Source organism: Lasioglossum baleicum, chromosome 16, assembly GCF_051020765.1.
Source record: "Lasioglossum baleicum chromosome 16, iyLasBale1, whole genome shotgun sequence".
Classification (NCBI taxonomy): Eukaryota; Metazoa; Arthropoda; class Insecta; order Hymenoptera; family Halictidae; genus Lasioglossum; species Lasioglossum baleicum.
In genome coordinates, this window is record NC_134944.1 from 6696976 (window position 1) to 6710184 (window position 13209).

Genomic DNA, 13209 nt, shown 5'->3' on the forward strand with positions numbered 1-13209 from the left:
CGAGGTGGGGCCCGTTGGCCATTTTATCAAACCGCAACATCGACCTTTGTTCATTCAAATGAATAATTGTCGACGATGATGAAGAATTTAAGGGGCTGTTCTCCTTTCCAACGACCCAAAAATCAATTTGACTTTCGACAGAATTTACCCGGCCCCTCCCGCGAGATGGGCCCGTTAGCCATTTCATCAAACAGCAGCTTCGACCTTTGTTCATTCAAAGCAATAAATATCGATGATGATATTCGCCTTTCCAACGATCCAGAAGTCAATTCGACTTTCGACAGAATTTACCCGGTCCGTCCCGCGAGGTGGGGCCTGTTAGCCATTTCATCAAACCGCAACATCGACCTTCGTTCAATCAAATGAATAATTGTCGACGTAGATGTAGAATATATATTTAAGGGAGTGTTCTCCTTTCCAACGATCCAGAAATGAATTCTATTTCATTCTCTTCAAGGGCAAGTGTTCTCAGCGAGAAGTAAAATGCAACCAGTGAAATTACCTGATATCGGTAGGGGGTGTACTCCGCTTGCGCGTATATTGGTTCCACACTCTCACTTCTCGATAATGCAAAGATGGGGTTTATCAGTAATCAAAAGCGCTAGATAAAAGATCATTCTAGAATCTAGACCGCTGTCTAGATGCAACTTTTAGTATTTTTTTTTTTACATTTGTGACCAAATGCAATTTTTGAAAAAATTTCTTTTCACATTCTGTAGTAAACTAATTGCTCTAGCTTCCCAAAAATGTTCAAATCGCATAGTCGAATATTAAAAAAGTTATGGTGTTTTTAAGAGTGTCCGAATATTAGTGGGAGTCACTGTACACGTATATAATTTATAAGAATTTATAAGAAAATATATATATATATATAATTTTATACGATATATAAAATTGCGACACGGGTCCAACACGACATTATAGTACACAAGCGGTATAGCACACTCGCGCGCCTAAACAACCTCGACCGGTGCAAGGAGGTCGAGGTATTTATAGAAGGTATTTACCCCGTTAATACGCCGCCTGTTTACGAGGTAGAAAAGGGACACATGCTAGCCCTATTGCTGTCTTGCAGTCGGAACCAAGCTAAATCAAGAACCAATCAGAAACCAATCAAGAACCAAGCTAAATAAAATTTAAAAAAAAATATATAAAAAAACTTTTTAAAAACCACGCTTATATTAAAGTGCACTAAAAAGGAGAAAATAATTTTTTTAGACATTAGCGACAATAAATAAAAGCGAGCAGCGCTAAACTATATTGACGCAATCTTCGTGGGCGCTCCACGCTTTTATTCCACGCTTCCACGCTTAACACGTAGTGGAGTAGGTAAGCGCTTGCGCGCGGAGTGGGGATCGCTGGCCGCGATGAGGGACTACCGAGCGTCGCGCGGGGAGGTGTAACGGTTAAAATTTTAATAGTTTATATCTCCTAAACGCATAGTTTTTTTTTTAAAGTTGTTTTTTAATATTGCATTGTCACCCAGTTATGAGCTATGTTTAAAGTTTCAAGTCTCTAGCTCATTGGGAAGTGGTTTAAAATTCGATTACAAGATTTGACGCATACAACGACACGGCAGGCTAATATAAGCGTGGTAATAAAAATAAGAATAATACAAAGGGTGTTAAGCGGGTAAAAGCCTCAAAGTGCGGGGGGTTTATCGGGGAATGGATGCGTCATGGTCAAATCGATGATCGATAGTTTAGGATCGTCGAGTTCGGCGGCTTTGCATGAAGTTTCTCGCAAAACTCTGGTCGACGCGGCTTCGAACACGTTCTGCCGCTTCTTCCTGTATCGGCTGCAGGTTCGCGCATCTTGGTTTTCACCCCGTCATTAAAAGTAAACGATTACGCTAACCCACGGGGTACTACTCCTTTCATACGGAAGACGCGGTGTGCGCGGCTCACTCTCAACTTGATGGCTCGCAATAAACTAAAGTAACAGTAAACGTTATTCCGTTTTACGATTTACGGGCTCTTCTTCGTTACGCGGGAGCAGCCGTCGTGTTTCGTTCCGCGAGATTGAACGACGCGCGCGCGCAACGTTATTATGTCAATCTTTAATGTATTATCGTTCCATGATCACAGTGGAATGCGCCTTCGGATCGTTAGGATCGTTTTGATCGTGATCTTATTCGATCCGCGGCGTCCGCCCGACTTGCCGATGCTGTGTTAGGCTTTTTGTCGTTGTCGATCACGAGATCGCCTATTAGCAGGGTAGATCAGCATCGGCGGTGGCCTCTCTACAGCAGTGTTTCCCAAAGTTTCTACATCTGTGTCGCCCTCTTCTATAACTGTCGTGACACTGACAAGTAACACTACCCAAATGATACTCACGGATTTGAATGAAATTTAACGTACTTATTAAACACCGAAAAATATTAAATACGTGTTTCTTTGTTTCGGCTAAATACGCTTTTTAGGGGTAGAAAGCATCCCTTAACCTCTGGATATGAAAAAGTTTGTGGAGGATCGATACTAAAATCTATAAATTGGTGTGATTGCATTGCACACTGTTGAGTAAACAGGGTAAACTATTGTTTGAGGATTTTCTCACCAGAGTACAACTTCTTTACAAGATATAAGGTGCCATACTAGGGGATTATACCATAGTTGGGCACTTTACCTCACATCAGTGGTTCTTAAACTTATCTAGTCCGGGGCCCCCCTCTTGAACAACATTTTTTTGCAGACCCATCCCATCTCTAGGCATTTTACGTGGTTCTTAAGACTTAATTTGAAACACATGGAAATGTGAAAACATGAAACATTTTGAACATGAAAATGATTTTTTTGTTAGCAAAAATATCTGTTGATGTCAAAATGGTTTGCTGGCCCCCGGCAAAGGCTACGCGGACCGTCAGGGGTCTTTTTAAGAACCACTGCCCTACATCCTTTGTACACAACAGTAGACTCCCGCTGCACCAGGATTGTTGCACTGGAATCATTGCATAGCCCCTCCAAATTCTTCCTAAACCTCCAGGCAGTAGCGCGTTATAACTTATAACTAGTTGGGGCCTTGGGCAAAGTAGAATTTCGGGGCCCCTAACCCCAATTAAATATTGGGTCGGCAAATAAGTTCGTTCGCATTTTTAGAGTGGAATAAATCACAAAAACAAAACGAACTTATTTGCCGACCCAATAACTTTACGAGAAAAACGTAGAATTTGGATCTTGGATCTTGGTTTGTGTTCGGAGCCCCCTTTTGCTTGGGGCCCCGGGCATTTACCCAGAGGGTAACGCGCCACTGCCCCCAGGGATACGCGTACCATACTTTGCGAAACACTGCTCCAGAGGAATCTGATCTGAATCTCATGAACCTAATCGATTCTGTTGACAGATTTGGCGAGCGCGGCGTGTCCCCGGATATGTCCGCCCAGCGGGGAACCAGTGTGCGGCAGCGACGGCGTGATCTACGCGTCGCAGTGCGAAATGCGGAAGAAGATGTGTGGAAAAGGTGAGTTCCGCCCCGTAATAATTACGATCGCAGGGGGCGGGTACGCCTCGCCGGCGATTTTACGCGATTTTATGCACGGAGAGCGCAGGGGGGGCACGAAACCTGCTGGTTTACAACGTCCGCTGCGCGGCATTAACCCTTCGCCATATAATATCGAGGCTGAGTCTCGTCGCGACGATCTCCCCAACGAAATCTGCCGTACCCCAGTAGCTTTTATGATTGGGATATGATTGGTAGTTTTGTCTATGAATCCTCGACATAGAGCCTACGATAAAACTTGATTATAATTTGCCAACGAATGTTTTAAATTGTCAACCCACAATTACTGTGGTCGGTTAATTAACAAGAAAATGTATGGTAATTGGACAGCGGATTTGATGCATTTATAACAAACGTGAGTAGATGTAATTATAACAGTAAAAACGCCAGAAGAATTAACCCCTCGCCGTATTTTAACGAGTCACGCTCGGCATGAAGATTTTCAGCAAAGCCTGAGAAATATGAATGTTACGCTTTTCTTTTTAAATGAAATAAAGTTCGACTTGTTTTGTAATCAATATTTAAGCATTCAAATAAATGTAGCCATGCAAAAAATATAAATTTTCTCTTCTCAAGACGTTCTAATCACTGTGACTGTGAAAGAAAAGGTACGGCAAGGGGTTAATCTGCACAATCAGGATTTTGCTGACTGGGTTTATGCAAGATAAAAATTTTCTAGGTGAAATGCAACAATCTGGAGTGAAATGAAAATTGATCTTCTTTCTTGTTATGCTTGATAGGGTGAAAATAATACTCCATCTGTCCCATAATAATAGTAGCGGTTGATGAATTTAATTTGTCCCATAATAATAGTAGCAAAAGGATTACCGAAGTTAAAATTTTATATTTGAGGTCCTTCCACTTTCTTCATAACATGCTCCAAATTTCATATCGTTCGGCCACCGGTGCCTTTCGGCATAATATCCAAAGGAAATGAATATAGAATGCAACATTTATTATCAAAAAACCAGATTAGATGAAACAATAAACTAAAAATATTATTCCTAATTTTTATTTTGAGTGTTCAGATAGTTTCTGGATTTTTCAATAATTTCGTTACTGCATTTTAGACTTGTAGGTAGGATCATCCCTTGGTTGCGAAGCTTTGCTTTCCCTATATGCTCTTTATTGTTCTTTATTGCTTCCAGTATAACTTGTTTTTTTAACCGACTTCGACAAAGGAGGAGGTTACTCAATCCGATCTGCGATCTTTTTCGATCGATTCAATCAAAATGGAAAATATCTTATTCATTAAAGTTCATTGCTCGAATTAAAAAATTGGGCTCTAACAGCGCCCGCTCTTGCGGTTACGTCGCCCCGGACAAAAAGACAAATTGCCGCCCCTTAAGAATATATATATATTTTTTAAACAAAGGTACATATTTTTTATCTTCAGTAAAAATCAAATCATTTTATTTAAATTTTAATAAAAGTATTTATTTTAATCAAAGCAAATTTTCTATTAATTGGGTATTAACACATCAATATTTTTCTCACAGTTACAGCCAAAATGGCGCCCCTACATTTTCGCGCCCCGGACAAATGTTCGGGTTGCCCCCCCCCCCTTAAAGCGGGGCCTGGCTCTATTTCACCTTAAAATACCGAAATTACTTTCTTACCAACCCAATAAAATTCTAGAAGCTTAAAAGCTTGTAAAAATGCGGTAAACAGGTACCCGATTGGTTGTCCAAAGGTTTCCTCATCAGCTGCTACCCGTAATCAGTCCGCTCTTGATTTGGTATGAATTCAGAGCGAATATATACGGACTCTACAGAAATGATATTGCAGACATTCTGCACAATCAAATGTTGCTGACTGGGATCGTCAGGTCTGAACGGGCCGTAAGAGTCGCGGCCGCGTTGGAGAATCGCACGGCTAGGGGTTAATGATAATCTATTAGCGCGTGGAGCGTAGAAAGGATTGCTTGTGTCGATCGAAACGGCCGGGACCGGTCGTGGCAGGTCGAGTAGGGTCTCGTAGGGACCGGTAATTATCGGTGGTTTACAAATTGCACAGGCGTGACCGTGGCCACCGAGAAGACCACTTGCCTGAGGTCATCCGGTAGCAAGTGCGAGCATCGTTGCCCGGGCGATGAGGATGCGGTATGCGGTACCGACGGCCGCACGTACTTGAACAAGTGCATGCTCAGGGTCGAGATCTGCCGAGTCGGCATCGAGCTGTCCCACCTGGGCCCGTGCAACAACATTTCCGCGCACAGGGAGAACTGCCCGGTGTCCTGTGAGTTCGCTCCCCTCGACGGGCCCATCTGCGGAAGCGACGGCAACGTCTACAAGTCCACGTGCCAGATGAAACTGCTCACCTGCGGGTAAGTACTCTCGAAGAGGCAATTTACCCCTTCGTGTTCTGTGTCTCTAGGATTTACTATCAACTGTCTCTCTATCTCTCTCTGTCTCTCGGTACTAACAAAATTAACCGATGTAATTTACGGTGGGCCCGTAGGCAAGGCGTCGTGCGCACCAACAAAAAGCATTGTCAGACGACGAGACACTGTCGGGAGTCCTGCTGGAGAGGTGCGAAGCCGGCTTGCGGCAGCGACGGCATCCTCTACTCGAACACCTGCAAAATGCGAGCGAAGAACTGTGGGTAAGTGCATCGTGGTGGGGCGAGCTGCTGTCCACGAGGTCCGAGCGATGACGAGGTGGTGCGATACTCTCCGATGCACAGTAGGGTGCAGTAAATACTCTATAATCGTCATGACAATGTTCGTAGACGGACACTATTCTTTTGAGCTTCGAAGACCGAGCCGAACGTAGAGAAGCGCAGCGCCGCGACTCTCCGCATCTCTTTCTTTCCCATACGCTGTCCTTCCTTGCGCCCGAAACGTTCATCGTCAATTAAACCACTAAATAACAGTGTTCCGATATCGTCGAGGATTTTTCGTGCGATGGATGGCCGCTGGTGGCGCTGCGCGGCCAAAACAGTAACGTATCTATGATAACGAGGTAGTGGAGCGCCCTGTGCCATGAGACGGTTATATTGGCGCGATAGTACCAAAACAATCTGTTCCGGACAAGGAAACTTCAGGATGTGTCCTACAAATTACAAAATATACACAAATACACATTTTATACATTCATTTTTCAGAATCAAATCATACAAATCTTTCATAATTCTGCGGGGTGCTCAAGGTACCCCATTTTATCGAGAATCTTACGCGCGAAAGCGCCACCAGCGGACATCCATCGCACGAAAAATCCTCGACGATATCGGAACACTGGCCCGAAACGTTCATCGTCAATTAAACCACTAAATACAGTAAATACAGTTGAAATAATATCGTGTTTGGTATTATTTCCATCAGAAAAAATGTCACAAATATATTTTTATATTGGTATTACATTGTGGGGGGACTGCGGCTCTCCGCGTCGCATTAGCAGTGGTTCACACCGATATACCCCCGAGCCGTAATTTATATTATATTGCGTTTCAATTACAATATATTTAAATTGGCACAACTCTGATCCAACACGATGTCTCGTTTCTTCCAGCAAGCACGTGTTCGAGGTGCCGATGTCGTTCTGCGTGTCGCTGCAACGAACGGCTGGCGGCCAGGCGAACGCTTGTCCCCTGGACTGCAAGAATGAAGCGGAGTCGCCGACTTGCGGATCGGACGGCAGCGTCTACAGGAACGAGTGCGAGATGAAGATGCTGAACTGCGGGTCGGTTTGCAGAGAAGGAGAGAGTTTTCCGAAACTAGAGATCCCTATTTCACGTGTATTTAAATACGTAAAATTGCAATCCTGGAAACGAGTCTACTCCTTTAAATATACGTGAAATAGTACACGTGTACACGTCCACATTTGCGTTATTAACCCTTTGCACTGGGAGCTATTTTAACTCGAAAATTAAACACTTCGTCCGAGCTAGAATAATTCCATTTTACGTGATTTTTATCTATTCGTGGATATGAAAATGATATAATACCTCATACGTAATTGTTTAGTAAAGGTGAATTCTTCTCGATCGCAAATGAATATATAATAAATTTAATGATTTCGGCGCAGGGCTCGATCATTTATAGAAACCAGCAAATGTGCAATTTATTAAACATGTTTGGATCGTTCTCAAAGAGACATTTCTTGCGTCTGAAAAATAATATATGTATAATATATTTTGAACAAAATTGTAACACAGCCGTGTAAATCCAATCAGGAAAAAAGAAAAATATAAGAACGCATACTTGCTGTGACAACAAAGAACATTTAGACAAATATTAGAACGTTACAAATAACTGGACTTTGTTCCATGGTGGTTCTTATATTTTTCTTTTTTTCTGATTGGATTTACACGGCTGTGTTACAATTTTGTTCAAAACATATTACACATATATTATTTTTTCAGACGCAAAAAATGTCTCTTTGGGGATGATCCACATAAGGATCGAAACGTCGAGAAAAACATGTTTAATTAATTGCACATTTGCTGGTTTCTATAAATGATCGAACCCTGCGCCGAAACCATTAAATTTATTATGTAATTGTTTAGTAATTGATTAGATACCAACATGTTTTTAATAATGTAAACAATATTTTGAACAATGGTAGAGCAATTTTTACTGGGTACTCTGAGTCACCACTCGAGTGCTAAGGGTTAATACACGTTTTCTAATTATTGAAATCACAAAGATGCTTCCATCAGAAGTTATTCAGTAAATCTCCTTATTCGAGCACGTGCTATTATAAATATTGTGAACGATCTAACTAAATTCAGTCTTGTAACTTTTATAGAACGATATACACTACTGTGCTCGAGAAACAAGCACCCGGCCATATTTAATAGAAAAGCGTAAAAAAATGAAATAAGAACACAGTAAGCTTTGAAAAAGGATTCCGCTGTTTAATTGAATAGTTCTGAGAATGTTTTACTGCGGATTATCTAATACTTTAAATGCAATGAAGATATTGTTTATATATCTTATAATTATACTGGGTGCTTCTTTCTTCTGCGCAGTAGTGTATATCCGATACATTTCGTACACGGTACGGTTACTGTTGAAACTACGATCTCTACCCGAAACCCTACTCGAATCAGAGTTCTTTTCTTATCTGACGGCGGATCGTTGATTTCGAGCAGGCAAGCCAGGAGAAAGGTGAGCGTGGTGGACTTCGAGAAGTGTCAGCCGAGGTTGAGCAAGTGCATGAAGCAGCAGCAACGTTGCGGGAACGAGGTGGATCCAGTTTGCGGCAGTGACGCGAACACTTACACGAATCAGTGTCACTTGAACGTCGCCATTTGCTTGTAAGTACTTGGAGCACGTTGCCTTCCGTCCCTCTCGTTCTTCTCCGCGTCTCCGCGTCTCCGCGAGGGAACAGAGACGGAAGAAAATAGTCGAGAGAGTGTGGCGAGAAGGAGCGGGATAGGTGTTGCAGGAAGCAATTACCACCGCGACGTTCGTTGGCTGCGTGCGGCTGCGCGTCGTTGAACGATACGTCGATCACGCGTTGTTCCACTTGACCACGGTTGCGTTTTCCAGAAAGGGCATTCAGCTGGCTCACGTCGGAGAGTGCACGACCTTGAAGGAAACCGAACACTGCCCCGAAGACTGCAGCGAGGTGCCCGAGGAACCAGTTTGTGGAAGCGACGGGAACGTTTACCGGTGATTAAAAGAGCGTTATTCGGATTCCAGGACGTCCGGCGCCGAGAGTTTTAAAGGGCGAACCGCGAATCACCGAGCGGTCGCTCGATCCTTACGAAAAACGTTGTTCTCCGGTCCGATATTATAGTCTGTCCCACAAGAGCCCGTCGACGATATTTCTATAAATGTTCATGTATTTGTAACTAACTTTATATGAGTCGGATCTGTACATGAAACATTATTGCGCTCTTACTTAGTGGGGGGTTCAATCTCCTCCTGTAGCAATTATAGCTCGGCATCGCCTCGACATACTTTCACCTAATTTCTCGGCGTACAGTACACAGGTAGCGATTAAATATCTTCCAAATATGGAGCACGAGAGTTCTTATTTTCGTCGCGATAGTTGTCAACCAGCCTGTGTTCTGCACAGACAACTATCGCGTACCGACATTATTTCTTTATCACTGCGCCTACCGCGCCGACCGGCCGAGAGTTCAATCGAAAGTAGAGAAAGTAGAGAACCGCGAACGTAGAGAACACGCGGGCCTTTCTTTCTGTCCTTCCTTGGCCGGCAGTGGAGTGGGTAGGCACCTGACAACTATCGCATACCCAGTCGTTGACAGCTATCGCGACTTTACTGTAATATGTTTCCCTCTCAGCTTGGCCCTTCATTATGGACCACGCATTTTCTATTGGGTTTGCTTCAGGGGACCGGGATGTCCAAGGTTGTACGATAATGGCGTTTTCCGCTTTCAATTTGGCACCAAATTGATGGTTTCGCGTAAACACAGATGTGTTCGTTTACATTATCCTTACCTCCCCCTCATTGGGTGACAGATTTCGAAGATGTCGCCGACACGCTCTTGTGGTACAGACTGTATCTCCCGACGAAAAATTTTGTACGCCGCGGCAGTCTCTCTCTCTCTCTCGTTCTCGTTGGAGATGATTGCCGCGTGCGCGCGTTCCACCGCGACAATCGTTTGAAATAGTTTCAATCGGCTCGAGGCGCCCTAGAAAGCTCGTCGGCCGCCACTCGACGTCCCTCGATTCTCCTAATTCTCTCGGCGGAGGCCCTCGTTTGCCTCGTGCCCCTCGAGATTGATCACGCGCGCTTGATTCCCCCTCTCTATATTTCTCTCTCTCTCTCTTGCAGGTCCATCTGCCATCTACAGCGCGAGACGTGCGGTCAGAGGGTGGTTCAAGTTCCGGCGCAACACTGTCGCACCACCGCGCTATGCAACCAGATCTGCAGCGGGGAGCGCCAATTTGTTTGCGGTTCCGACAACAAGTTATATCGCAACGAATGCGTGATGAAGAGGGACAACTGCGGGTAAGATCTCTATTACGGACAACGTGCGTAATCGCGCCGATATGCGCACTGGGGAAAATGACCGATTTAGGTGTGCGAAATTCTAAACGGTGCTAATAATAATCAACGCGTCCTACATTAGGGGAGTATTCTCCTTTCCAGGATTGCAAGGGTGCGGGATGCGCTTTCTCATTTCTCGATAATTCTGGGTTGGGGTTTTTTAGTAATCGAAAGCGATAGTTAAAAGATCAATCTACAACGCAGTCGCCCTCAACAGTCCTACTTTTACGTTTACTGAATGAGAAATTTTACTGAATGAGACAATCATCTTTAATCATAGTAATGAAAAAAAAAAACTTATTAACAAAATACAAAGAAAATCTTTTACATACACATTTCAATTAAAATAAATCTTTCTTTTGGAAAACCGTATACAATGCGATATAATAATTGTTGAGGTGAATCGGAAGAACTTTATCCTTTACCAAAATCTTGGTAAGGCTCCGTTTTTTTATTACTAATAAAGTTAAAGAAGTTACGTAAAGGTAAAAATTGTTTAAAATGAACTATACATATAAACGATAAATTAAAATCAGATAAATGTTCACACATTATAATGAACTACATATTTCAAACAAATTTAAGAAACGAATTTCCTAAAACCTCATGGAAAAACATTATTTAAACATTTCCGAAAAATCGTTTCCTTTTATTTTATAATTAAAATCAATGGTATTCTTCATCCTACTACTTCTAACCTTTACCACGTTTAACAATTATTCATTTGAAGAAATAAAATTGTCGATTTGAACTTCTACAGACATGTGTGGACTTCAGTGCCAACTTCACGTTTGATTTTTTGAATTTTGCACTCCTAAATCGGTCGTTTTCCCCGCCGTGGGATGCCTCGATAAACTGTAGCTTATCTACCTTTTCTAACGCGACTAAATCTGCGTAGGAAACACGTGTACGTGGTGCCGATGAAGAGATGCATGCAAGGCTTCCAGTTCCGCGGCTGCCAGAAGATTTGCCCGAACTACTACGACCCCGTTTGCGGCACCGATGGGATGACGTACAGCAACGAGTGTTTCCTCGAGATCGAGGATTGTCGCAGCCGAAGCACAGTCACGAAAAAGTACCACGGGGTTTGCGGCCAACCAACGGAGGAGCCGAAGAACTATCTGTATTAAAGCCTCTACCGGTCTCTATCCAACACGGAAGCCTCTGTAGGAAAATATTCTTTCGAACGTCTACTCGTTTCAAGACAGCTCGACGAAAACGAATAACGAAAAGTGAAATAAAAACGATAACGTAAACAAAACTCTGTCAAGACAAAAAAGGGGGGAGGGAAAGAAGATAAAGATTAGAACACAAAGTCCTTCGTCTTGAAACGGAATTCGATGAACCTCGCGAAAGCGCCACGGAATTACGTATGTAGTAGCGAACGTCTCTGTCGGCTGAAAAACAATTTCTTCGTCGAACGGTTTTCAGTCGGGTCGCGCTAGATTGGGGCATGATGCCCGCCCGGGTTGGATCTATTGCGTTGGCAAGAAAGTAGTTTCGGTATTTTAAGGTGAGATCAAACCGAATTTCTTTATTCAAGCGATGAACTGTCACCGATAAAATATTTTCTTATTTATTCTTTTTGGCAAAAGATCATCGAACAGGAGGGACAATATCTTATGCATTAAAATCCATTATTTGAATAAACAAATAGGGTTCTGCTTCACCTTAAAATACCGAAATTACTTTCTTACCAACGCGATACATAGTCGCCAGAATCGATCGTGTCCCGATCGACGATCGATCCCTGCGCTCTGTTCCGCGTTGTCGCGAGAGTGAATCGAAACTTCGAGAGCGCCGGAATCGATCGGCAAATTCGCTTGGGAGTCGTTCCCGAGATCAAAAATCGGATCGGGACGCGTATCTCGCGGACAGAAGCCGATTTTGACGAGCGCGCGAGCGTCGTTTGGCAGCCTGTATTTATTTCGGTACGAATCTCGCGACAGCAGATCGATCGCCCGTAGCTCCTTTGATTTCCTTCGCCACGTGCTCGCCCGTACAATCATTTTTATTTATTTTAGTATTATTATTTTTATTATATTATTATTATTAATTATTCCCATTGTCGTTGCGTCGTTTCTACTCTTTTGTCGCTGCCGCTACAGTTACACGAGAATTCCGGGACACGCGTAGCTCCTATTCTAAGGTATATACTGTACTATATACTGTATATTATACGTATAGTATAGTATATAGTATATATTATATTATAATATATCATATTATAATTATATTATATAGTATATTGTATACAGTAAATCCTCATTTACTGTCCGGGGTCGCCTGTGCGATCACTGTCGCGGCGATGACTGATCTCGCCTCGGGTATATCGGTGGGAACTACATCGACATCATGAATCGAATGTTCAAGCTTCGTAACTTTCACTATTTTTTTATGGGACTTTCACTAACTTATTTCTGGCATTTTTCTGATTGAAACAAGACCAAACACGATGTAATTTCAATTGTATTTAGTGGTTTAATCGACGATGAAAGTTTCGGGCGCAAGGAAGGACAGCGAAATTTCATTTTGTCCTTCTTTATGTTCGGCTCTCTATTGAAGTCTCGGCGCGGTAGACGCAGTCATAAAAAAATAGTGTCCCTATACGATCACTCTCCTTGCAGAACCCGGCTGTTGGACAGTAAATGAGGATTTACTGTGTACTATATACTATACTGTACTATTTAGCTACTTGTATCGACCCTACGACGTTACGTACGCCTATTCGCATTACGATTTTTACTCT

At 42.9% G+C, this 13209-nt stretch overlaps 1 protein-coding gene across 1 annotated transcript in view; it reads left to right on the top strand.

Moving 5' to 3' along the window:
* Nucleotides 1-12468, top strand: part of LOC143216966 (serine protease inhibitor dipetalogastin) — a 51309-nt gene extending 38841 nt beyond the window's left edge. Inside the window, exons 2-9 of the mRNA XM_076440603.1 lie at nucleotides 3340-3456; nucleotides 5512-5821; nucleotides 5956-6099; nucleotides 7005-7175; nucleotides 8590-8754; nucleotides 8990-9112; nucleotides 10245-10421; nucleotides 11359-12468. Of these exons, the coding sequence (XP_076296718.1) occupies nucleotides 3340-3456; nucleotides 5512-5821; nucleotides 5956-6099; nucleotides 7005-7175; nucleotides 8590-8754; nucleotides 8990-9112; nucleotides 10245-10421; nucleotides 11359-11590 (1439 nt within the window). The 3' untranslated portion in view covers nucleotides 11591-12468. The remainder of the gene's footprint in view (nucleotides 1-3339; nucleotides 3457-5511; nucleotides 5822-5955; nucleotides 6100-7004; nucleotides 7176-8589; nucleotides 8755-8989; nucleotides 9113-10244; nucleotides 10422-11358) is intronic.
* The last annotated feature ends 741 nt before the right edge of the window (nucleotides 12469-13209 follow it).